Source organism: Myotis nattereri (assembly GCF_964212035.1).
Source record: "Myotis nattereri genome assembly, chromosome: 15".
In the NCBI taxonomy this organism is placed as follows: domain Eukaryota; kingdom Metazoa; phylum Chordata; class Mammalia; order Chiroptera; family Vespertilionidae; genus Myotis; species Myotis nattereri.
This window is the reverse complement of record NC_138090.1, coordinates 49,248,527-49,274,678: the sequence shown is the minus strand read 5'-3', so window position 1 is coordinate 49,274,678 and position 26,152 is coordinate 49,248,527. Positions and strand designations below refer to the sequence as shown.

General features: G+C 53.9%; 1 protein-coding gene across 1 annotated transcript in view; it reads right to left on the bottom strand.

Moving 5' to 3' along the window:
• TRPM4 (transient receptor potential cation channel subfamily M member 4) overlaps positions 1-25,914 on the bottom strand; it is a 42,834-nt gene extending 16,920 nt beyond the window's left edge. The window contains exons 1-16 of the mRNA XM_081108415.1: positions 25,853-25,914; positions 25,474-25,541; positions 20,759-20,933; positions 19,541-19,721; positions 19,188-19,351; positions 18,869-19,052; positions 13,525-13,586; positions 13,181-13,372; positions 12,781-12,880; positions 8,784-8,896; positions 8,205-8,567; positions 7,773-7,907; positions 3,540-3,669; positions 3,247-3,392; positions 1,667-1,779; positions 1,246-1,323 (exon numbers count right to left, since the gene is read on the bottom strand). Of these exons, the coding sequence (XP_080964541.1) occupies positions 1,246-1,323; positions 1,667-1,779; positions 3,247-3,392; positions 3,540-3,669; positions 7,773-7,907; positions 8,205-8,567; positions 8,784-8,896; positions 12,781-12,880; positions 13,181-13,372; positions 13,525-13,586; positions 18,869-19,052; positions 19,188-19,351; positions 19,541-19,721; positions 20,759-20,933; positions 25,474-25,541; positions 25,853-25,876 (2,228 nt within the window). The 5' untranslated portion in view covers positions 25,877-25,914. The remainder of the gene's footprint in view (positions 1-1,245; positions 1,324-1,666; positions 1,780-3,246; positions 3,393-3,539; positions 3,670-7,772; positions 7,908-8,204; positions 8,568-8,783; positions 8,897-12,780; positions 12,881-13,180; positions 13,373-13,524; positions 13,587-18,868; positions 19,053-19,187; positions 19,352-19,540; positions 19,722-20,758; positions 20,934-25,473; positions 25,542-25,852) is intronic.
• Between the last annotated feature and the right edge of the window lie 238 nt (positions 25,915-26,152).

Sequence of the window (26,152 nt, the reverse complement as noted above, 5' to 3'; positions counted from 1 at the left end):
AACCAAGCAGAAAATGATAATCCCAAATGTTCACCAGCTGGCGAATGGATAAATAAATGTGCTCTATCCATTGAATTGTATAACATTGCAATTGTATTCCATGGATGAACGGAATGGTACGTGAATTATGTCTCAATAAAGCTGTTCCAAAGAGATTAAGCGGAAAGAACAGTCCACGCTAAAGACAGTGAGAGGCAGAGAGGAGCACAGGTTCCCTGATGACCAGGGAAACGGCCCGGTGTTTCCATTTCGCCCTCTGCAGGGTCCTGGTACGGAAGATACACGGTACGTCAGCGTGCTTCCCAAAGACTGCCACCTCTGACCCCCCACAGCCAGGCCCCATGTGGCTTCCCGGGCCCATCGCAAGGCCCCTGGGAGAGGAGCCAGGGACCGTTCTTTTACAGAGCTCTCCAGGATGGTGGCGCCCCACAGTGGCTAAGAGCACAGATTCTGGCACAAGGAGATCTGGGTTCAAATCCCAGCTCTACCACTTACCAGCCAGGTGATCTGGGGCACAGAAATTAAGGCCTCAGTGACTCCATGGGTAACTGAGATCAATAACAGACCTGACTGCATAGGGCTGTTGAGGAAATTAAATGAGCTGATTTCCCAAAGGACGTAGCTCAGTGGCTGCCCATCATAAGTGTTCTGTCACATCAGCTCCTGTCATTGGCATCATCACCATCAGAAGGTACAGAAGTTTGGGCATCACTTCTGACCCTGACCCTGACCCGGGGCCTTCTCTCCTGCTTTTGGAGTAGTCCAACATTTTCTCTTAGTTTTCTATCTTGGCGAATATTTTGTATTTTTTGTGCATCATCCCGGAAAACCCCACACACACATATATTTACATTTGACTTGTCTTCTAAGGGATGTAGTGGGTTTCGTAGACTTCTGGCAGTCTGATTATGTTCCTAACAGCCCCAAAAACATTTCTACTTCTGGGAGACTGGGGGCCAAGGCCCTCCCTTTCCCCATTTATGTGGCTAAAGTACAAATAGAGGCTGCAAAGATGGGTATAAATGTGGGACTCTGTTTCCCTGTGACCATAGATTTAGTCTCTTATATCCCCCCCACACACACACCATTTATTAGCATTGGGAAACTGCCTCCGTATCTTCAGTGGCTGCGTGAAACCAGCACCTCCGGAAGCCCCCCTTCTCCGCTCTGGCCTTGCTCCCCGTACCCAGAGCTCCTGCGGCTGCCCAGGCCGCCCCACTGCGTGTGGGCTGGTGCTGCGCTCACCTGACAGGCCCTTCCCCATTGAGGCTCCCGTCCATGTCAAACCCCAGGTCCTTCTGTGTGGACTCCGCCGCTGACCTCCTGGCATGGAGAGAGGCACAGAGTGAGAATTGGGGAGGGGAGAGTGGGAGAGGAATTCTCCAGAGATACCCAGCTTCTTTACCCAGAGATATGGCAGGGAGACAGGGAGGTGCCCCACAAGAGTCACCCTAAAGGGAACCATCCCAGAGCCATGCCTGCGGGCAGAAGAACTGCCTGTAGAGATAGAGAGCCCCCCAAAAGCTCACCTCCCAGAACGTGCCCCAGTCTTGGGGAGGGAAAGAGAGAAACAAGGCGGAAGCACTGGGAGGCCTGAGAGGTGGGCAGAGCTGAGCAGGAAGAATGATGAGCGGCGCCCTCCTACCAGCCTAACCCCGGGACTGACCTGAAGGTGATGAGGTTGGTGTAGATGAGTGGGGGGCAAAAGAAGGCGAGAACCAGGGCCCAGATGGGCGTGGAGCTGTCCATCTCCCCCCACCACTTCTGTGTCAGCAGAGACTGTGGGGGTGGGGAAGGTTAGAGCCTGAATCTCCCCCAGCCCTTCCCGAAGACCCCAGGCAAGAACTGGCCCACGGCTCCAGGGCCCAGAGCAAGTGCTCAATGTGGGGACCGCAACTATCGGGGTCCTGGCCTTTGACCATCTTCCCTCAGGTTCGAGCCGACAGTTATTAACACAACTAGAGGCCCGGTGCACGAAAATTGTGCACTGGAAAGGGTCCCTCAGCCTGGCCTGTGCCCTCTCACAGTCCAGGACCCCTCGGGGGATGTCCACCTGCTGGCTTAGGCCCACTCCCCCACCCTCCCCCGGGGATTGGGCCTAAGCCGGCAATCAGACGTCCCTCTCACAGTCTGGGGCTCACAGTCTGGGATCCCTCGGTCCTTACCACCCGCCTACAGTGGGGGCGGGAGAGGCTCCCACCACCACCGCTATGCTCACCAGCTATGAACCAGGCTTCTGGCTGAGTGGCACTCCCCCAGTGGGAGCACACTGACCACCAGGGGGCAGCTCACATCCTAGTGATGGTCAATGCACATCATAGCGACTCGATTTGCATATTAGGGCTTTATTATAAAGGATATGCCAGGTACTGGGCTAAGCACTCTGCATAGATTAGCTCACATAGCCCTCACCACACCCCAGGAAGACAGGCACTAGTATTTTCTCCCTGGTCACAGAGCACAGGGGGTTAAGATAAGGGCATAAAATAGACCCCATGAGCCAGGCCGGGGTGGCTCAGGGGTTGAGCGTGGACCTATGAACCAGGAGGTCACGGTTCAATTCTGGGTCAGGGCACATGCCCGGGTTGTGGCGTGCAGGCGGCCGCCCACAGATGTTTTGCTCTCATCGTTGATGCTTCTGTCTCCCTCTCCCTCTCCATTCCTCTCTCTCTAAAAACCAATAAAAACATATTAAAAAAAAAAAAAAAGACCCCAGGAGTTGAACCATTGTTTGGAGCAAAGAACTCTGGGTAATTATTTGAAATGCCAATCAAATCATTCCCACGGCTGGGCGGGACTTCCTGTTGGGATAAGCTGGACTTGCTGTCTGCAGGCAGCACGCCGGGCTTCCGGAAAGAGGGGGATTCCTGCAGGAGGGGCAGCCTTTCCTAACCCAGAGTTTGTGTCCAAAACACCAGGGAATGGGTGAGGCCATTCTCCTGGCTGAGACCAGAACCGGGAGGCGCTTGCTCTGGGTTCATCGGGGATCCTGTGTGGCCGGGGTCTGTTTGGGTCACCGCGGTCGGCACACTGCGGCTCGCGAGCCACATGCGGCTCTTTGGCCCCTTGAGGGTGGCTCTTCCTAAGCCTTAGGAGGACCCTAATGAAGTTAATAACAACGTACCTACCTATAGAGTTTAAGCTTATAAAAATTTGGCTCTCAAAAGCAATTTCAACCGTTGCCCTGTTGCTATTTGGCTCTGTGGACTCATGACCGCGGGTCGGGAGGCCGGCCTCCGCGCTCACCTGGACCCCGTCCTGGGCGAAGAAGGCGCGGGCATCGGCCTGCATGGCGAGCTGCAGGCAGGTGGCATCCCCCCAGAACGGGCAGCGCCGGAGGAGCAGGTGGGCGGCGCGGTCCTCGCTGCTGCGGTGGCATTCGCCAAAGAGGTCTGGGCGCGGAGGTCGGCGAGAGGCGGAGCGAGGAGCAAGGAGGCCGTGTGAGCGGAGAGACAAGGGGTGCGCGGAGAGCGGGGAGACGCACAGACCCCGTCACCGCAGCCCCGGGCCCTGCCCCCAGGCACCCTTGCCCCACGCACCAACACCCAGCCCCTCAAACTTGGCTGCCAGCTCCTTCCTGCGCGCTGCCTCCTCCGCCTCGGACTCCAGGCGCGCCAGCACGCGGAGCAGCAAACAGGCCCCTAGAGCCGAGGCCACGGCGTTGGAGCCCTGGAGAGACAGACAGACAGAGGTGGTGGGTAGGGTCCGAGGGTGAGGCGGGGGCAGCAAGCCTGAGATCAAGGGAAGGGACAAAGCCAGAGTTCAGGAATTAACCGGGGTCAGCAGAGGCCACGGATAAAGGGATGCTCGTGGATGGATCTGGAAGACACTGGACACCAGGTGAAAAGGTCAGACGTCAGAGCAGCGGTTCTCAACCTGTGGGTCGCGACCCCTTTGGGGGTGGAACGACCCTTTCACAGGGGTCGCCTAAGACCATCGGAAAACACAGATATAATGACATATTGTGTTTGTGATTGATCACTATGCTTTCATTATGTTCAATTTGTCACAATGAAAAGATCCTGCAGATCAGATATTTACATGACGATTCATAACAGTAGCAACATGACAGTGATGAAGTAGCAACAAAAACAATGTTATGGTTGGGGGTCACCACCACATGGGGAACTGTATTAAAGGGTCGCGGCATTAGGAAGGTTGAGAACCGCTGCGTCAGAGAGTTCAGAGAGCAGGGGCTGGGCTGGTTAGAATGGCCTCAGAGATTAAGGACAGGCCGGGGAGCAGCTGAAGATGTCACCCAAAATGCCGGGTAGAGAGCTTCAAACGCCATCCCTCCACAAAAGCAACAAACAAGCTGGCCCAAACTGTCAGAATCCACTTTTTTAAAAATTCTGGAACCTCATATAAAGCGTACAACAAATAGGAAAGTGCTTAATGAAGAATGAAACTTAAATTTCAGTAAGCCGTGGCTCAGTGGTGGAGCTTCGACCTGTGAACCGGGAGGTCACGGTTCGATTCCAGGTCAAGGGCACATGCCTGGGTTGCAGGCTCGATGCTCGATCTCCGGTGTGGGGCAGGCAGGCAATCAATGATTCTCTCTCATCATGGATGCTTCTATCTCTGTCCCTCTCCCTTCCTCTCTGAAATCTATATATATATTTTTAAAGAGCACTGTGACATTTTAACTAACCCACTTGCCATCGCCAACTCCCCAGCTCAGTGGCGCCTGAAGGTGTGGGTTTGGGGTACCAGAAGGGCAATTGAGATCTTTTTTTTTTTTTAAAGGGGAGAATGATTATTTTTATTTTTTAAATATATTTTATTGATTTTTTTACAGAGAGGAAGGGAGAGGGGTAGAGAGTTAGAAACATCGATCAGCTGCCTCCTGCACACCCCGTACTTGACTGGAATCGAACCTGGGACCCTTGAGTCCGCAGGCCCGCGCTCTATCCACTGAGCCAAACCGGTTAGGGCAGCAATTCAGATCTTACTCTTAAGTAACTGTGGTTGTGTGTGTGGTTGTGTGCGGCTCCCTGAAGAAAACAGCACAAGAGCTTGCCTTTGTCCCACTGTCCTTGGAACTTCCCCAGGACAGAAGTGGCTTCCCAGGTGGTGTTTGAAAGCGTTTAAAAATAAAGAGCGGCCCCCTTACAACTCAAGAACAAAAAAAAGACAAAAGAATAGCAGCCCGGGTAGTAATAGACATACTGAACAGCTCGGGAGGGAGAACCTGGGGGGACTAGGGGTTTATAAAGCTCCTGTGTGTACCAAGGGACTTAGAAGGCTACGTGCATTGACAAGCCTGGATGCCTGCCCAGAAATGACTGGAGAAAGCCCCGAGCTTTCACTTCAGGCTGACCTTTAGGCAACCAAACCAGGAAGCAACAGATAAAGCAGAAGTGTAAACAGCCTGCCTGCGCGTTGAAAGACAGCTCCAACACGGAGTGAATCTGCAGGCTGGGAGGGTTTGGGTTTCTCTCACCCCGCCCCCAAGCATTTAGGGAAATCTCTATCAAGTCACCAGTTGACCCCTGAGCTAACAGAACAGGTACGTCAGTGGCCGCACATGACAAAGAATACAGACTTTACAAAAATAGCTTAGAAAGGCCACTCAGCCAACACGCCAGAAGAAGAAGCAACGAGAAACCGTGGAGGGAGGAGGTGAGCTGATATCCAGAATGGCCACTTTAGAATAATATTAAAAATTCCAGTTTCCAACAAAAAAAATTCTGGGGCGTGCAAAGAAACGAGAAAGTATGGCCTATTCACAAGAAAAGAGAAATTAATAAAAACTGTCCCTAAGGAAACTCAGACTTAGACACTTTAAAGCAACTGTCTTAAACATGCTTAAAGAGCTAAAGGAAAAAAAAAAAAAAAGAGCTAAAGGAAATTATGAAAAAGGAACTAAAAGAACCCAGGTAAATGATGTCGTATCAAGTAGAGAATATGAATAAAGAGAGAGAAATAATAATAATAATAATAAAGTAAGCAAATAAGAAATTCTGGAGCAGAAAAGTGCAATGACTAACGTGAAAAGTTTACCAGAAAGGCTCAGTGGCAGCTCTGAGGAGGCAGAAGAGAATTTGTGAACTTGAAGAAAAATCAATGGAGATTATACAGTTGGAGGCACATAAGGAAAAAAGAACCAAAAATTAACAAGCCCCGAGAGGCCTGTAGGACACCATAAGACATGCCAATATATGCATAGTTGGATTCCCAAAAGGGGAGGACAGGCAGAAAGAAACAAAAGAACATTTGAAGATAAGATGGCCTAACACTTTCCAAGTTTGATGAAATACATGAATTTACGTATCCAAGAAGACCAAGGCATTCCAAAGAGGAAAGTTCAAAGAAATCCACACTAAGAAATCAAATTGTTCAAAGTCAAAAAGAAAGGATGTTGAAAACAGCAAGAGAGAGAGAAGTGACTCGCACAAGGAACCTCAGTAGAATTAACATGTAGGATTAAACACTTATATACAACAACTAGAGGCCCAATGCACGGATTCGTGCACTGTTGAGGTCCCTCAGCCTGGCCTGCACCAGCTCACAATCCCAGACCCAACCGGTGCATAATCGGGGCCGGGGAGAGGCTCGTGCAGGAGGCAACCAATCGATGTGTTTCTCTCTGTCTTTCCCTTTCTCTTTCACTCTCCCTAAAAATCAATGGAAAAATGTCCTTGGGTGAGGATTAAAAAAATAATAATAAAGTCTGTATTCAACCCCTGACCTGATCAGCTGAAGAGTCCTGTCAAGATATTTCTATCGCATATAGGCATAAAAATAAGCTCTATCTTAGATCCGATTTAACTCCCACAAGTTTTTTTATTTATTTTTTTAACCTTGCAACTTCTCAAATGTGTCCCGACACCTCTATCCCACCTGCTGTAGTCAGGCCCTCACCTCGGCTGCCTGGAGAGCCCAGCGTGGCTTCTTACCTGGCTTCCTTGTCTCTGTCTAGTCTTCCCCTTCTACATTGCAGCTACAACAAGGTATCTAAACACAAGTGTACAGCCCGGCTGGCATGGCTCAGTGGTTGAGAGTCAACCTACGACCCAGGAGGTCACAGTTCGATTCCCAGTCAGGGCACGTGCCCGGGTTGCGGGCTCAATCCCCAGTGTGGGGCGTGCAGGAGGCAGCCGATCCATGATTCTCTCTCATCACTGATGTTTCTCTCCCTCTCCCTCTCCCTTCATCTCTGAAATCAATAAAAAAAAAATTTTAAAAAAAAATAAAAATAGCCCTAACCGGTTTGGCTCAGTGGATAGAGCGTCGGCCTGCAGACTGAAAGGTCCCAGGTTCGATTCCGGTCAAGGGCATGTACCTTGATATGGGCACATCCCCAGTAGGAGGTGTGCAGGAGGCGGCTGATCGATGTTTCTCTCTCATCGATGTTTCTAAGTCTCTATCCCTCTCCCTTCCTCTCTGTAAAAAATCAATAAAATATATTTTAAAATAAAATAAAATAAATTGCAAGTGTACCAATGTTTAAATGATGCCCGTTGGCTACCAAATAACGTCTAACTTCTTTGTACAGACAGTTTGAAAGAAAGAGGTTAATTCCCATGTATGCACAAGAGAAAGGCCCAATATATATTGTTAACAGAAAAGTCCAGTTACAAGAAATGCATGACATATTGGGGGGGGGGGGGAGGGAGGGGAGGCAGCAGCAGCTGGAGTCATACACCAGGAACAGAGGACTGGGTGGTGGGGGTCAGGGTGACATCAGAGGTCACGGGGGACACCGGGGTCTGGGAGAACCGAAGGACAGGGACGCGGAGAGCAGAATCAGCGGCCAAGGCAGCACTCACTATCTCCCAGAAGTACAAGGCCATCTGCGCCCTGTTCAGGAGCAGCGCCCAGAGAAACAGGTCGCTCCAGGGGGTCTGGCCCAGCACCGCGTCCAGCATGAGCTCCGAGGGGGCCCTGCGGCAGAGCAGCTGGGACTGCAGGCAAGGGGGCGTGGTGAGTACTGGCCCCGCCCCCGACACCGCCCTGACCCCGCCCCCATCGGCCCCTGCCCGTCTTTTCACACACCGTCAGCTGGCCACACCCCCTCCCGTGTAGCCACACCCCTCCCCGTGTAGCCACACCCCCTCCTGGCGTGGCCACACCCCCTCACAGCGTAACCACACCCCCTCCCAGCGTAGCCACACCCCTCCCCGTGTAGCCACACCCCCTCACAGCGTAGCCCCACCCCCAGCCCTTCTGGGTCTCCCCCACCAGCATGCCCGGGTCCTTACGCTCTCGGGGCAGCCATGGTCGCTGTCCCTGCAGCCGTGGTCGCGGTGGGGATCCCCCGCGGCCCACGCGCGGTACCTCGGCGCGCACATCTCACCCAGCAGCATCCGGAGCACCCGCCCCACGTCGGGGAGCCGGGGCTCGGCGGACGGCTTCTGGGCTGGGGTTTTGGCGCCCGCGCCGTGGGACGCCTGGTCCAGGAGGCTGCGGATGAGCGAGCTGGGGGGCGCCGCGCTGTAGAGCTGGGCCAGGCGCGTGGGGGTCAGGAAGTGGCCCAGGCTGAGGCCACGCGAGATGAGCAGGCGCACGAACTCCGGCCGGTCATTCAGGAGGGCGTCCATGAGCGAGGCCTCCAGGTGGACGGACTGACAGGGGCGGGATGCAGGGGAGGAGAGATGAGCAGGGGCAGGCAGGAGGCCAGGTGTGGTCAGAGGTGAAGGGCCAGGGATGGGGGTAGAGAATTGAGTGACGGATGGAGAGGGAACAGGATGCGGACACTGGACAATAAGAAGCGGATGGACAGGCCACATGTCAAGTGCCTCCCCTTGTCGGGACCCCCAGCCCTGGTTCCGCCCCCTCACCCGCCACTGGATGTCACCCCGGAAGAGTTCGCTCTGGGCAATGTCCACGCGGTTCCAAGCCACAGCCAAACGCAGCTCGTCCAGGTAAGCGGAGGCCTCGGAGCTCCCGCAGGCTGCAAGGGAGAGGGCGGAGGGAAAAGTCAGGGGGAGGGCGGGGACATCGGATGCGTGTCTGCTTTGCTTTTGGGGTTGCATATTAAGCCCAGCTGGTGTGGCTCAGTGGTTGAGCGTCAACCCATGAACCAAGAGGTCCCTGGTTCAATTCCCGGTCAGGGCACATGCCCGGGTGTCCAGCTCGATCCCCAGGAGGGAGCGTGCAGGAGGCAGTCAATTGATGTTTCTCTCACATTGATGTTTCTATCTCTGTATCCCTCTCCCTTCCTCTCTCTCTCTAAAAAACAAACAAACAAAAACCCCAAAAAGTCAATAAAAAATTTTTTTTAAATCCCATATAAGTGGTGCTGTTGGCAGATTCTGGGGTCTTCAGAAGTCAAGCAGAAAGTCATTCAACTCAGGGGCAGAGAGCAGCCCAGTGTGTAAAGGCCCCAGGAAGAAGGAAGGGAATCATTCCCTCCCTGAACATTATTGAGGTAGGTTATGGACCGGGCACTGGGAGGGGTGGAGAAATTGGATCCAGTCCCTGCCCGGAAGGAGCTCATTCCAGGGAAATAGGTCCCGGAACCACACAACTACCCTCAGGGTGATGGGCACCGCCGGAGGCGGGCATAGCATGTGATAAGGGCCAGGGAGGCTGCGGTCACCGGGGTCTGAGTGCGACAGGTGGGTCTGAGCGGGGCTTGGGGGAGGCCGGTGGAGTTGAAGGTGTGCATCTCAGGCGGAAAGCGCCTTCAGCAGCAGGAGCAGCTGGAGCAAAGGCGGGTGCAGGAAAACGCAGGAGCCGATGGCAAACCTAAGTCGCCCTCAAGTCCTGAAACGCGGAGTACGTGTAAGAGGGAAGAGGGGGCAGGAGCAGAAAACGAGGATAGGAAAAAATGCGAATATAGATGAAACAAGTATACAAGACGAGTGTGGATGGGAGAGTTGGAAGGGGTCGACCTCAGCAAACGTACCGCAATCAGATTGAGGACGTTTTTAGCAAAGGCCAGCTTAGGAGCACCCTGATTAAGTTAATAACAATGTACCTACCCATATCGTTTAAGTTTAAAAAATTTGGCTCTCAAAAGAAATTCCAATCGTTGTCCTGTTGATATTTGGCTCTGTTGACTCATGAGTTTGCCGACCACTGTTCTAGGGACTCTGGGAGACCCTGGGGGTCCTTAAGAAGAGCAAGGAAGCCGTAACTGGTTTGGCTCAGTGGGTAGGGCGTCGGCCTATGGACTCAAGGGTCCTGGGTTCGATTCCGGTCAGGGGCATGTGCCTTGGTTGTGGGCATATGCCCAGTGGGGAGTGTGCGGGAGGCGGCTGATCGATGTTTCTCTCTCATCAATGTTTCTAGCTCTCTGTCCCTCTCCCTTCCTCTCTGTAAAAACTCAATAAAATATATTTTAAAAATAAACAAATAAAATAAAATAAAATAAATAAATAAATGCCATTTAACAAAGAAAAATCAACCAAAAAACTGAGTTCGCGTGTCACCTCTGACACGTGCCTCATAGGTTCGCCATCACTGGCCTAAGCCCTCTCTCTCCAGCCCCTGACTCTCTCCCTGCCCCCGACTGTCCCCGAGGCCCCAGCTCCATCCTGTCCCATCACCTCCGCTGCAGTCTCTTCCTTTCCTCAATCTCTCCTCTCCTCTCTAGTCTGCCCCACCTGGCCCCCAGGGTCCTTCTACACACAGGACTGACCCTGTCCCTCCCATGCCCCTCAGGACAAAGCCTCAGCTGAGGCCCAGGGTGGTCTGGCCCTGCCCCCCTCAGTGGCTGTCTCAGGCGACATGCTGCATGGCATCCACGTGGCTCTCCCTCCCCAACCCCCTACCCCCAACACAGCCCGTGCAGTGGGCTGGATGGAGAGTCAGACAGGCCCGAATGGAAGCCTGGCCTCTGTCACCTCGCGTGACCCTGGCCAAGCCACTTCCCCCCTCTGTGTCTCAGTTTCTTCATCTGCAAAGTGGGGAGGAAATCCTTACAGGCGGGAAGGGAGGGTCAGGGACAGAAACGCACTCCAGCGGCTCAGGACAGTGCCTGGCTCCCGCTAGACTCTTAAGGAGCCTTCGTCCCTTCCCCCTTCCCTCCTTCCTCACCTGCTGAAACCCCATCCACTCCACTCGGCCATCACCCAGCCCGCAGCCCGCCCGCCGGCTCCAATTTCCCCGCAGAGTGTGATCGGATCGCTTCCACTTCTGCAGGGAACGGGCTTGCCACCCCCAAACCACGTCTCGCTGCGCTGCTGCTTTCTCCCAAGGAGCTCGTACCTGAACTTCCGTAAAGCGAAGCCGATCGGCCCACTGTCATCCTCTGTGTGAGGAGGCGTCCCCGTGAGAAAGAGGGTCACACTGAGAAGACCTCTCATTTACTGGGTCCCCCCACCCCCACCCAGGCACCAGGCACTGCTCAGAAGCTGCCTCTCAGCTCACAACACCCTGCAAGGTATTATCTCCGATTTTTCAGAGAGAGAGAAATTCAGACTCGGCGAGGAAAGCCTCTTTCTCAAGGCCACTATGCACACAGCTTTATCTGACTCCCAAATCAGAAGCAACTGTTCTTTCTGCCGCCACAGAACATGGTGGATACGACTGGGGGGGGGGCCTGGGGCTGAGAACACCTTGTAAATTGATACTATGCCTCTTAGGAGTTTTTAGCTGGGGTGTTTTCCCTGTGAAACTCGTCTAACACCAAAAATAACCTCCCCGCCCACATCCCCACAGAGCCCTGGGAAATCCCGTGACCACGTATGTCTCCCGTGTCCTCATCTTACTAAGTCCAAAGTACTGGGTCTTCAAGGCCCAATTTAAACACCAATCCTCTTAGAATGTCCTCCCCTCACTGACGCCGGTTCCTCCCCCAAGCTTTTGTCTTAAATTTTATTTAAGGCTGCATCCAAACAGCCCTGGTAGGATCAGGGCTCTTGCGAGCAGGATACGGATCTGCTATCACCTCTGGAGCCTAGGATGGCGCTTGTTGAATGAATAAACCAGCCCTGCCCTCAGCGTCCACCAGGTGCCATCATGCCCCCCACCCTGGTTTTCATCATTCATTCCTCCAGTGAAACATCAGGCGCTCCTCACTGGGAGGCAGTGCTCTGGCTCCTCTCTGACTCCCCACCCTGCAGTGCTTGGAACATAACATACTGGAGGCACGCAGAAGAGGAAGAAAGGGTGGATGGATGGATGGATGGATGGATGGATGGATGGATGGGTGGATGGATGGATGGATGGATGGATGGATGGATGGATGAGTGGATGGATGGATGGATGGATGAGTGGATGGATGGATGGATGGATGGATGGATGGATGGATGGATGGATGAGTGGATGGATGGATGGATGGATGGATGGATGGATGGATGGATGGATAGATGGATGAGTGAATGGATGGATGGATGGATGGATGGATGGATGGATGGATGAGTGGATGGATGGATGGATGGATGGATGGATGGATGGATGGATGGATGTGTGGATGGATGGATGGATGGATGGATGGATGGATGGATGGATGGATGAGTGGATGGATGGATGGATGGATGAGTGGATGGATGGATGGATGGATGGATGGATGGATGGATGGATGGATGGATGAGTGGATAGATGGATGGATGGATGGATGGATGGATGGATGGATGGATAACGGATGAAAGGATGGATAAATGGATCCGACAGAAGGAAAGCAGTGCTGAAATATAAAGAAACTCTCTTGGGAAACTGTTCAAAAGCACCATGCAAAGCCTCAAGAAACAGTGCAAAGGGGAAGGATACAAAGAAAGAGGTGAGGAGGGGCAGGGCCTCAGAGGAGAGGGAATGAGTAAGCACCCAGGCCAGGAAAACTGTCCAAAGTTGAGCAGAGAGAGCGGAGGAATTGGGGGGTCCAAGTCTTACCCTTGACAAGAGCCCTCAAAACAATGGTCTCGAATTCCTCAGGGCCGTCCTCAGAGGAATAGACTGTCAGCAGCTCCTTCCGGGTCATGATCCGCTCCACCTGCAGAACACCGAATTCCACATCGCCAGCCCGCTCCACCGGGGCCCTGGCCACAGGGACACAGGGGCCCTCAGGACCTGGTCTTCCAGGCGCCCAGCTCCCTCTACTCCCAGAACCCGGGAGTCCAGGCCCCCAGGCCTCTCCTCCCTCAAACCCACGAGTCTGGGTCCCTACTACCCTCTTCCCTTGGATCCAGGACTCCCAGCCCTCAGCAAGCACACTCTTCTCTCCAGTCCCAGGAACTCAGGCCCCCAGCTCCCTTCCATCTCAGGATCGAGAGTCGGGCCCTCCATGTCATACCTGGGCCTGCAGGACTTCGGGGTCCCCTTTGGGGAAGAAACGCCTAATCCGATCTCGGGCATCCCCTTGCCTGCCCCCTCCCCTCCCTGGAGCCAGAGTGTCTTCCAGGATCTCCGCCAGGCAATCGGCAGCGCCCCCAGACCCGGCCACCAGGAGGCAGGGGAGCTGGGCCTGGGTGGCGTTCTCTATCCGCTACAAGATAAAGGGGGGAGTTAGGTCAGGGAAGGAAGGGATGAAGGGATTCACCCCACCTGAAGTACAGGTCCCCCACTCCCTCCTCCCCTGAAACCCAGGGCCCGTGCCCCCAGCCCCTGACACCCAAGGGTCTGGGCTCTTGACTGTACCTTCAGCATCTTCTCATTTCCATCAATCAGAAGGAGCAGGACGGGGATGTCAATGCCAGTCCCTGGGGAGAGCAGAGGGCCAGGGTGTGGTCACCTCCGTCCGCCTTTGCCAGGGACGGTGGACATTTGCCAGGAGTCCCTGCGGCAAAGGTTGGCTTCTGCCCAGTCCTCTGCCCTGAGGCTCATGGGACTTGTCCTGTCTTTGAGCACCTGGGGAGGGGCCCGGTTTTGAAGACAGGAATGCTCAGCTCCCCGAGGAAGGAGGGGCCGGGGCCGGGACTCCTGGCTTCCCGAGCGAGGCCGGTTTTTGTTAGCGGCAATTCTGTGGTTGCTGAAGATCAGGAGCCAGGAGAAGATGAAGGTTCAAACAGGAAATGAAGGAAATAAGGAAAAGAAAGGACGCTCCAAACGCAATAAAGATATCTACCAAAGCCACATATTAAAGTCACACAAGATCTGTTCCCATTACAGGAAGAAATGAGACCGCATTATTATTATTCACACTCATCCGGGCATAATGGTGTCAAAGAATAAAATAATGAAAATGGTATTTTTTTTTTTACGCTGGAAGAGCCAAGGAATTTATTTGGAGGAAAATATGATTTATAGTCTCAGACAGTTGTAGAGACTCCCCTCAATATAAGTAAATATTAATAAGAGAATTGATATAAGAAAAATAAACAGCCCTGACCAGTTTGGCTCATTGGATAGAGCGTCGGCCTGCGGACTCAAGGGTCCCAGGTTCGATTCTGGTCAAGGGCATGTACCTTGGTTGCGGGCACATCCCCAGTAGGGGGTGTGCAGGAGGCAGCTGATCGATGTTTCTCTCTCATCGATGTTTCTAACTCTCTATACCTCTCCCTTCCTCTCTGTAAAAAAATCAATAAAATACATTTTTTTAAAAAAGAAAAGAAAAAGAAAAAGAAACAAAAATCAAGAACTTTTCTCAAAACGTGTCTCTTACTCACGTTTTGATTTTTTAAAAGGCATAGAATACCTGGGAATTAATTCATCCAGAAAAAATACTAGACCTTTATGAAGAAATTGACAAAAAAAAAAAAATTATGTAAGGACAAGGCCTGAATAAATGGAAAAACTAGTGCCATGTTAACCTGTCACAAAGTAACAAAGGAATTAAATGCAGTTTGGGGAAAGAAGGAGGGTAGGAGGAATTTGGAAGTGTTTCGGTTTATTTTATTCGTTAATATATTTTTTAGTGATTTTTAGAGAGATAGGAAGTGAGAGGGATAGAGAGATCGAAACATCAATGAGAGAGGAAGCTATCCATTGGCAGCCCCTGCACAGCCCCTACTGGGGATCAAGCCCACAACCCGGGCACGTGCCCTGACTGGGAATCGAACCAGTGACCTCTTGGTTCCTGGGTCGATGCTCAACCACTGAGCCACACCAGCCAGGCCCCTTTTTGTTTTTTGGGGTTTTTTTTAATGGCACACGATCATTTTAAAATTCACATGGAAGAGTAAATGTCAGAGTTAAGAAATTTTGGAGCCCTATGAACATAGGGACAATACATCTAATATTCAAAGGGTTACTATTGACAGGATACAAAAATGCCTATAAAAAGACAAGAAAGAAAGAATCCAATTTTAAAATATGCTGGCTGGTGTTGCTCATTGGTTAGAGCATCAGCCTGTGCACCAAAGGGTCACAGGTTCCATTCCTGGTTAAGGGCACGTACCTGGGTTGCAGGTTCAATCAGGTAGGAGCGCATGCAGGAGGCAACCAATAGATGTGTCTCTCACATTGATGTCTCTCTCTCTCTCTTTCTCTCTCTCTCTCCTCCCGCTCCCTCCCTTGCACTCTCTCTAAAAAATTAAAGGGAAAAACATTCTTGGGTGAGGTTTGGCAACAACAACAAGATGTAGACAGAATATGAACAGGCAATTCATAACTGAGGAAATCTGATTGGCCAACAAAATATGTTTACATCTCTTAATATTATTAGATGAATTAAAAAAATCAAATTAAAAGTGAGATGTTACTTTTTACCCATCAAATTGGAAAAAATAAAATAATTGAAGCAAGAGTATCCAGAGCTGGTTGAGACTAAATGGAAAAGGACATTCTCATATATTCTCGATGGGAGTGAAAATTGCTACAAGTTTTTATTTTATTTTATTTTTTAATATATTTTATTGATTTTTTACAGAGAGGGAGAGAGATAGACAGTCAGAAGCATCGATCAGCTGTCTCCTGCACACTCCCCACTGGGGATGTGCCCGCAACCCAGGTACATGCCTTTGACTGGAATCGAACCTGGGACCTTTCGGTCCGCAGGCCAACGCTCTATCCACTGAGCCAAACCAGTCAGGGCACTACAAGTTTTTAGAAAAATTATCTAGTCTACCTATTGATATACACCCACAGCAATATCACTCGGGGAATCTACTGTATAGAATTTAAGACACCTGTAATGTAATTCTGCATGTCCACACAAAGATATTTATCCAGCATTCCTTATAGTGCCAAGCACTGGTAAAGCCTTAAGTATCCATCAACTCAGAAACATAAACAACAGATGTTACCCCCATAACTAAGGAATATCATACAACTACTTATTAGAAGTGGGAGCAAGGTGAAGAAGTTGGGACCCTCCCCCCACTCCCCCCCAAAGAAAGACGTTCGGACCTAAAGGGATGGCCATAAGAAAGTGTCACATGAGCCCTGGCCGGCTTGGCTCAGTGGATAGAGCGTTGGCCTGCGGACTGAAGGGTCCTGGGTTCGATTCCAGCCAAGGGCACGTGCCTGGGTTGCGGGCTTGATCCCCAGTCGGGGTGTGCAGGAGGCAGCCAATCAGTGATTCTCTCTCATCATTGATGTTTCTATCTCTCTCTCTCCCTCCTTCTGCCTTCCTCTCTGAAATCAATAAAGAAATATATATTAAAAAAAAAGAAAGTGTAATATGTATAATATAAGAAAGAAACACCATATAGCTGGAAATATAATTGCGTAGAATTTTATAAGCATAGATAAAGGTATAAAGGGATAAAGTCTAAATTGTGTAAGACTAATTACCCCAATAGAGGGGTTGGAGCTAGGTAGGGAGGGTAATTAACTGTTTCTTTATATATCTTGGTATGAGCTGATTTGTTCCAAAGGGCGAACGTTAAAACTGCCATAATATATTAGGTTGCATGAAAAGCCGGTCTCAAAAGGTTATGCATTTTATTATTCTATTTATATGGCCTTCTGGAAAAGAGAAGATGAGAGTGGTGGTGAAGAGATCAGTGGTTGCTGGGGGCTGGGGTAAAAAAGAAATGGATGCCTTCAAGGTAAGAGGCCCATACTGTGTCCTGATTGTGGAAATGGTCACATGAATCTATAACCATAGAGCTGCACACCCCAAAAATAAGTTTTACTGTATAAACATTAAAAAAAATAAGATTAATGTAGCCAGAAAGCGAAGTAAAGTTTAAAAATTAAACAGAAATTTTTGCCAAAAAACCCCACTTTTGTTTTAGTTGATATTCTTCACTATACATGTATTTAGTTCATCAATTTCTGCCCTTTTCTGTTTTATTTTCTTGCTTCTATGTTCCCTAGATTTGATTTGTTGTGTTGTTTCTAGGGTTCTTTTTTTATTTTTTATTTTTATTGCTTTTTATTTATTTATTTATTTTTTATTAATATATTTTATTGATTTTTTACAGAGAGGAAGGGAGAGAGATAGAGAGTTAGAAACATCGATGAGAGAGAAACATCGATCAGCTGCCTCCTGCACATCCCCCACCGGGGATATGCCCGCAACCCAGGTACATGCCCTTGACCGGAATCGAACCTGGGACCCTTCAGTCCGCAGGCCGACGCTCTATTCCCTGAGCCAAACCGGTTTCGGCTATTTATTTTTTAAATATATTTTTATTGATTGCAGAGGAGAAGGGAGAGGCAGAGAGAGATAGAAACATCAATGATGAGAAAGAATCATTGATCGGTTGCCTCCTGCACGCCCCCCACTGGGGATTGAGCCCGAAACCCCAGGCATGTGCCCTTGACTGGAATCGAACCCAGGACCTCTCAGTCCACAGGCTGACACTCTGTCCACTGAGCCAAACTGGCTAGGGCTATTTTTATTCATTTTTAGAGCGAGAGGAAGGGAGATGGGGAGAGAGAGAGAAACATTGATGTGAGAGCAGAACGCCGATCAGCTGCCTCCTGCACACCCTCTACCAGAGACGGAGCCTGAAGCCCGGACAAGTGCCCTGACCGGAATCAAATCTTCTGGTGCACGGGAGGGTGCCTAACCACTGAGCCACACCAGCCAGGGCTCTAAAGCTTTTCAAATTGGAGGCTTAAGTCAACCATTTTCAGCCTTTCTTCTTCTTTTGGATATTATGCACTTAAATCTACACATTTTCCTCTAAGTATTGCATTAGCTGCATCTCAAAAGCATCGGTATGTCATATATTCAAGACGTGTTTTGTTTTTCTTTTACTCATGGGTTATTTACAAACCACAACTCAGGCAATGATACGGATGAAGCCCACAGAAATGATGTCGGGCCCTAGCTGGTTTGGCTCAGTGGATAGAGCAGGGGTCCTCAAACTTCTTAAACAGGGGACCAGTTCACTGTCCCTCAGACCGTTGGAGGGCCGGACTATAGTTTAAAAAAAAAAAACTATGAACAAATTCCTATGCACACTGCACATATCTTATTTTGAAGTAAAAAAACAAAACGGGAACAAATACAATATTTATATTTGCATGTGGCCCGCGGGCCGTAGTTTGAGGACCCCTGGGATAGAGCATCCGCCTGTGGACTGAAAGGTCCCGGGTTCGATTCCGGTCAAGGGCACGTGCCTGGGTTGCTGGCTCCGTCCAACGTGCAGGAGGCAGCCGATCAATGATTCTCCCTCATCATTGATGTTTCTATCTCTCTCTCCCGCTCCCTTCCTCACTGAAATCAATTAAAAAAATAGATTTAAAAAAAAGAAAGAAAGAAAGAAATGATGTCGGGTGTCAGAAGCCAGGCTCCAGAAGGTACAGATGGTAGTGAAGACAAACACAGGCCAGAACTACTCTGTGATGCTAGAAGCAGGATGAGATGGCCCATGGTGCGGGCGGAAGGCTTCTGGGGCTGCTAATATTGCTTCTCGATCTAGGTGCTGGTGGCGTAAGAAAATTTAATTTATTAAAAAAAATAAAAATCAGCGAGCTGTCCACTCCTGTGCATTTCCCATTTCAGATAAAGGGTTTTTTTAAAAAATACAGCAAATGCCGGGAAGGCCTTGACCACAGAAACCTCCTCCTCGCGCCAAACCCCAAATCCTGACCAGATCAGGCCGCTGGGTCCCGAGCCCGGGCCGCCAGTGGAGACGCCACGCACCTGCCACGCCCGTCTTCTGCTGGGCGATGTAGGACTCGAAGCGCAGGCGGAAGCGGTTCTCGCCACCCAGGCGGCCGTGGGTGCCATCGTCCACCAGGAGGAAGGCCGAGTAGTTGTAGTCCAGGGGGAACTGCACCCCGTCCTGGGGGTCCCCGCGCCACGGGTAACTCGCAGGGAACGAGCCCTGGGGGTGAGGGGCCAGACCCGGGAGTCTTTCCATCAGACCCGGGAATCCAGGTCCGGGCCTCCAGCCCCTCCTCCCTCAGACCCAGGGGTCCAGGCCCCCAAACCGCTCCTTTTCCAAGCCCCCGGGTCCTACCTTGGGGTTGGTGAGGGCCTCTCTATTGCGAACCACTCCCCAGGGGGCCACGCCCATGGCCACCACCTTGGTGCCCCCAGTGCTGGCTGTCTGGTGGTCCCGCACAGCCACGCCCACATGCCGGCCAATGCCGGTGTGCAGCCCCCCGGTGACAATCCAGGCCCCTGCAGACAAAGGGGGTGATGACGGTGAGGCCCAGCAGCACACAGGTGCGTAAAGACAGAGAGAGAGAGAACAGAGTGAGACAAACACCCCCACACGGAGAGGGGGGCAGGCAGCATCCCAGAGAAGTGGGGGAGACGAGCAGCCAGCCCCGGCCCCGGAGGCAGAGCCCCCCACCCGCCCTCAGTCACCTGTGCTCTGCGCGGCCCGCACCAGCCCGCTGCGCAGCAGGTCCTGCAGCCAGGTCTGGAGGATGGGGCCCCCCGACCCCCCCAACACTGACACCACCAGGTTCGGGGCCCGGAAGCCCCATGTGCGCGTGACCAGATTATAAACTGTAGCCGGATCCGTGCGGTCAGAGAGTCGGAGGAACTGTGGACACAGGGGAGGGGGGGACACAGGAGGGGCACAGAGACCAGAAGGGAGCAGAGGCCCAAAGGGACCCAGAGGGCGGACAGAGCCCCAGAGAGAGGGGGACAGACACCCAGAGAGAGGGGGACACAGACACCCAGAGAGAGGGGGACAGACACCCAGAGAGAGGGGGACAGACACCCAGAGAGAGGGGGGACAGACACCCAGAGAGAGGGGGGACAGACACCCAGAGAGAGGGGGACAGACACCCAGAGAGAGGGGGACACAGACCCAGAGAGAGGGGGGACAGACACCCAGAGAGAGGGGGACAGACACCCAGAGAGAGGGGGACACAGACCCAGAGAGAGGGGGACAGACACCCAGAGAGAGGGGGACACAGACCCAGAGAGAGGGGGACACAGACCCAGAGAGAGGGGGACACAGACACCCAGAGAGAGGGGGACACAGACCCAGAGAGAGGGGGACACAGACACCCAGAGAGAGGGGGACACAGATACCCAGAGAGAGGGGGGACAGATCCAGAGAGAGGGGGACACAGACCCAGAGAGAGGGGGACACAGACACCCAGAGAGAGGGGGACACAGACACCCAGAGAGAGGGGGACACAGACACCCAGAGAGAGGGGGGACAGATCCAGAGAGAGGGGGACACAGACACCCAGAGAGAGGGGGACACAGACACCCAGAGAGAGGGGGGACAGATCCAGAGAGAGGGGGACACAGACCCAGAGAGAGGGGGACACAGACCCAGAGAGAGGGGAACAGACACCCAGAGGGAGGGGGACAGACACCCAGAGAGAGGGGGACAGACACCCAGAGGGAGGGGGACAGACACCCAGAGAGAGGGGGACACAGACCCAGAGAGAGGGGGACAGACACCCAGAGAGAGGGGGACAGACACCCAGAGGGAGGTGAAGACAGGGGTGGGCAAATGGGGAGACACCTGTTCAGCTGGGGCGCCCCAGGCCCCAGCTCCGAGAGCCCCCAGCCTGCCGCCCCGCTGGCCGCCCCTGGCCCTGCCCAGCATGCAGGCCTCACATTGCTGGCCTTGCGGCCGGCACCCATGAAGTCCAGGTCCCCGTAGGCATCGGTGGGCTTCTCCGTGGTGTGCAAGTCACTGTCCCACACCGTCACCACGGCCGCCCCGAACGCGTCCTCCACGGCCACGGCCAGGTGGGCACTCCGGGGACGCCCGCACTGGCACAGGGTCCCTCTGCAGGGGAGGGACAAGGGGGCGCGTGAGCCCCAGAGGTGGCCCCCGGCCCCGAGCGTCTTGGAGACGTGTCCATACTTCTGCCCGCGCCCCAGAGGCCGTCACCGTCCCCGCTGACCCTGGCCCTGCCCCTTCCTGGCGCAGCCTGAGGAGGACACGGGCGGGAGGAGAGACAGCCGCCTTGCCCACCAGGAGGACGGTGGGACCTCGCTGCCCCGTCCACACGGACCATGTTCACCGAGGAAAGAACCATCCAGAGAGGCTGAGGCAGCTGTGTGGCTTTGGGCGAGTGGCTTCACCTCTCTGAGCTAAAACCCCCTCAAAGCAAAAGGCACTAACAACACAGCCTGGCCCGTCGCCCTGAGAGGCGCCAGGGGCATTGTGCAACGTCCCTGGAACGAGGGCGACATACCAGGCGCTGCATGGGCTCCTCGCAGAGCTTTAAATAACCTCGAATGACAAACACAGCGAGGGCGTCACCCTTTTTCAGTCCTGATGACTGCCCGGGACAGAGGCTCGGCTGGGGCCGGAACGGGACGCCCAGCCCCGTGCACAGCTTTCTCTTTAACACAGAAACGCCGGCTGCAGGCTCTGAAACGGGGCTGGCGACAGCTTCCGGCGAGAGGGCCAACTCCTTTCTTTGGTTTTCATTGTAATAGTCTTGTGTGGCTCGTTTCTCTTTGCGGCAAGTGCACCGCCTATGATACTTTTCCCCCCTAAACAAACATACAAGTAGCCCCTGCTATCTCAATGCCATTTGGCCAGAGGTGGGTTTTTTAATATGTTTTTATTGATTTCTCTTAGAGAGAGAAGAAGGGAGAGGGATAGAAACACCAACCACTGGGGCCCACAACCCAGGCACGTGCCCTGACCGGGAATCCAACCGTGACCACTGAGCCACACCGGCCAGGCTTAACGATTTCTTAATTTGACTTTTAGAGAGAGAGGAAGCAAGAGGGAAAGAGAGAGAACTATCAATGTGAGAGCAAAACATCAGCTGTCTCCTGCATGCTCCCTATCAGGGATCGAGCCCGCAGCCGGGCATGTGCCCTGATCAGGAATCGAACCCGCATCCTTTCAGTGCCTGGGATGACACTCCACCAACTGAACCACACCGGCCAGAGCCGGCACCAGAGTTTTAGAAAGCAAGGAACCCCGGTTTGGGGAAGGAGGGGTTAAGCTGCAAATGTATCTGAATCTCTTTGGTCCTCGATTCCAGAACAGGGGACGCGCGTTTACACAAAGGCAGTGAGTGAGGAGCAGCTTTATGGGAAGGACAGCACAAGCGGCACATGGACTTGATAAGAGCTGTGAAGACCGAACTTTGGTCAACAAAAGAATGGCCACCCGGTCCGCGAAGGTCCACGAACAGAATACGCTCGGCCCAGCACCCGGCAGAGAGAAGCTCAGGGGAGATGCACCCTACCTCCTTCCTGGGTCTACCTCCAGGGTCCTGGCATGCCTCGGTTTACCCCCCTGATCCTTTCACCCATCTCAGCCTCATCCCTGGACTCCCTTGTTCCCTTCCATCGACTTCCTACCGGCCCTTCCCTGCAAAACGTATCCAAGGAATGTTCCAGAATCCGAGCTGTCCATACAGAAGCCCCTAGCCAGATGGGGCTCTCTGTCTATAATAATAAAAGCATGATATGCTAATTAGACTGGGTGTCCTTCCGGACAAACTGGGGCTGCGAGGGAAGCCTGGGTCCCAGGTGCCAGAAGGAAGCTGGTGCCCGCAGCTGGGGGAAGGAAGGCCTACTCTTGCACGAGTTTCGTGCACCGGGCCTCTAGTATTCAAGTAAATTTAAGTGAAATACAATTAAAAATCCAGCCCAGCCTGAGTGGCTCAGTGGTTGAGCATCGACCTATGAACCAGGAGGTCACGGTTCGATTCCAGGTCAGGGCACATGCCCCGGTTGCAGGCTCCATCCCCAGTGTGGGGCGTGTGCAGGAGGCAGCTGATCAATGATTCTCTCTCCTCATTGACGTTTCTATCTCCCTCTTCCTCTTCTTTCGTCTCTGAAATCAATAAAAATATATATTAAAAATAAATAAATAAAAGTTAAAAATCCACTTTCTCGGAGCGGTCAGGGGCCGCGTGTGGCCAGTGGCTGCAGGACAGCTCCACCTCGACCGAACGTCCGCGGGCCGGGGCTGGCCGGCTCCCTCTGCACTCGCACCTCCTCCCCGCCCGCCCTCGCCCTCTCGGTGTGGCCGCCGGAACTGAAATTGTTCCCGATAAGATCGGCAATTACCGCGTGTCCCCAAATACAATGGCCTCTATTCAGGTCTTATCTGACTACCACGAAGTGGCAGAAACCTTCCCCCTGGCAGCTCGTCCTGTCCTCCCTCATCTGTGGCTTCCTCCCCGCTTGAGCGTCAGGTGGTCCCCAGATCCAGGACCAGGCCCCTTCCCCACACCAGTCTCAAACTTGAAGCCCAGGGGCCAGGCAAGTCGCTTCAGGGAAGGAAGCATCAGGTGGAAAGGAAGAGGCTGCCCCAGGCCTGGGACCTGAGGCGGCGTTTGGAGACAGGTGTTTGCAAATGCTCTTCCATGGGGGGGAAACAGGTCACGGAATTGCCAGTTGGCAACCTCCCTGACTTCACGCTTTCTCCCATAACACCTCCCCCACTTCCAGCTTCCATGACCACCCACAGCTAGGACTTCTCAAAGCCTGGATGGAAGTCCGAGACCTTCCCCTGAGTCCCCGACCCAGGTCTGCGAGGCCCGGAGTGCCCCGGGGCCCCAGCTCACTAGATCTCTCACCGAGCCCCAAAACGCACCCCCAAACCTGCTCATCCTCCTGGGTCCCTCACTGTGGGGACAACCCCACTGTCTCTCAGTCCCCAAGCCACATGTCCGGGAGCCACTCTCCTTACTCCCCAAATCCATCAGTCCCCGAGGTCCTACCCGCGTGCGCGTTCTCTCCTCTCTGTGACCCCTCCTGTGTCCCCACAGACCTGGCCTGGCTCAGGCCTCTTCCCCTCCCACCTGGACCCTTGACCAAACTCTTCCCTGCCTTCCCGCACTCCTATTCATCCTGACACGGCCCCCTCAGGGTCTTCCCGCACCCAGAGCTGCCCCTGCCCCTCCCGTGGGTCCCCAGCAACCTAGGACAGGGTCCCTGCCCCCCCGAGTGGTACTGGAGGCCCCATGAGGTCTGGCCCCACCAACCTCCTTGGCCTCCACTCTCCCGACAGTGCACCCTGAACTCCGCTCCATTTTCAAGACTCATCACATGGTCAATTTGCACATGCTGTTCCCACTCCCGGAATCACTTCCCGCCTTCCTCTCTCCAGCCCGCCTTCAGCCTTCACCCGTCCAACTCCAGCTCATCCTTCAGATGTCACCGCACTGGCCCCTTCTCCCCAGGACATGAGTGATGCCCCGTCTCCTCCCCAGCTCCCGCGGGACCCAGTGGCACGCCCTTCGCATCTGGATCTCCGGCCTGGCCTTACCGCTACCCTCCGCCCGCTAGACCAGAGGTTCCTACACTTTCTTGACCACACCCTAGTGCCCACCAGGAAGTGTTAGAACACTCACCCCCTAAATGCACAGCTGTTTGTTGAGCCATCGTTGCAAGCCAGACTGCATCAACATAACAGGCACACGAGAAAACACACTCCACGCCCCGAGACTGTCTTGCCAGTAACGAGACCAGACCCACTTGAGAGATGGTCTCTGGAGGCCAGGAGCGGCTCAGGGGTGGCAACCCGTCTGGCTCCCCCCCCCCCCCCCCCCATAAGCTCCGGGCCTGCCCGGGCGGTACCTGCTCCCTGCCCCTGGGAGTTGCAAGCATTTCTCAGGGCTTACCGTGGGCCGGCACGGTTCCAGAAATAACTCCAACGTTTCTCACCGTAACCCTGGGGCGCAGTGGTCGGCAAACTCATGAGTCAACGGAGCCAAATATCAACAGTACAACGACTGAAGTTTCTTCTGAGAGCCAAATTTTTTAAACTTAAACTATACAGACAGGTACATTGTTATTAACTTAATTAGGGTACTCCTAAGGCTTAGGAGGAGCCACACTCAAGGGGCCAAAGAGCCGCATGTGGCTCGTGAGCCACAGTTTGCGGACCACGGCCCTGGGGGGTAGGGTCTGCTTGTACGCACACAGAGGCCAGGTAAGGCCCAGAGAGGGGCAGTCATTTGCCCAAAGCCACACAGCGCGTGTCCCCCAGGTGAAATTTGAGCCCTGGCAGGGCCTGTGCTCCTGAAAAGTAGGCCGTCTTGGGAGCCCTGAGGGAAGCTTTCTTGGATGGACGGATGGACGGATGGACGGACGGACGGACGGACGGATGGATGAACAGAAACAGGCAAGAAAGAAAAACAGAGAGAGACACAGGAGACAGACAGCCCAGGGGAAGGAAAGAGACAGAACCGAGTCCGGCGCTGACACTGACCCAGCGACCCGCACCCTCCCCGAGGGACACCCGCCGGGAACGCCCTTGGAAGTGTCCCGGGGTCAGGCGTCGGGGAAGGGGGGCCGGGGGCGGGGCCAGCGGGCGGGAGGGCGGGTCCCCGGGGCGAACTCCTCACCCCGGGTCTGCGGGGTCCACGATGAACGCCGTGCACGTCTTCTTCCTGAAGATCTTGGGGATCCAACTCTGGGGACAGGGACAGGGACGGGGGGGGGGGGAGGGCTCCAGTCACGTCTCGGGGACACGCAGCCCCGCACCCCGTGTCCTGCCCCAGGACCAGGATCAGGGACCCCAGCGCCCGCCTCCCCGGACCGCGGAGTCCCGGCCGCACACGCAGCCGCCTCCGAGCCGCTCCCACGGACCCGCGAGTCCGGGCCCCGCCGACACCCCGTCTTCGTCGGCCCCCCGAATCTGGGTCCGCAGCACCCGCCTCTGCGGGAACGGGGGACCAGGCGCCCCGCTCCCTGTGCCCTCGGACCCGGGTCCGGCCACGGTACCTGCTCCTTCTCCGGAACCACCATGCTGCCGCTGCCGCCGCCGCCTACCCGGCTCCCCACATTCCCTCGCAGCCCGGCCTCGGATCCGCCCGAACAAACCGGATCTGCCACTTCCCGGCCCGTCCAGGCCCGGCGCCCGGGGGGCGGGGCGTCCCCGAGACACGCAGAGCGCGAGGCGGGGCGGAGGCGGGGCAGGGCTGCCAGACCGAGGCGCAGACAGACCCACAGACACCCAGAGAGGGACAGACACCCAGAGAGAGGGGGACAGACACCCAGAGAGAGGGACAGAGACCCAGAGAG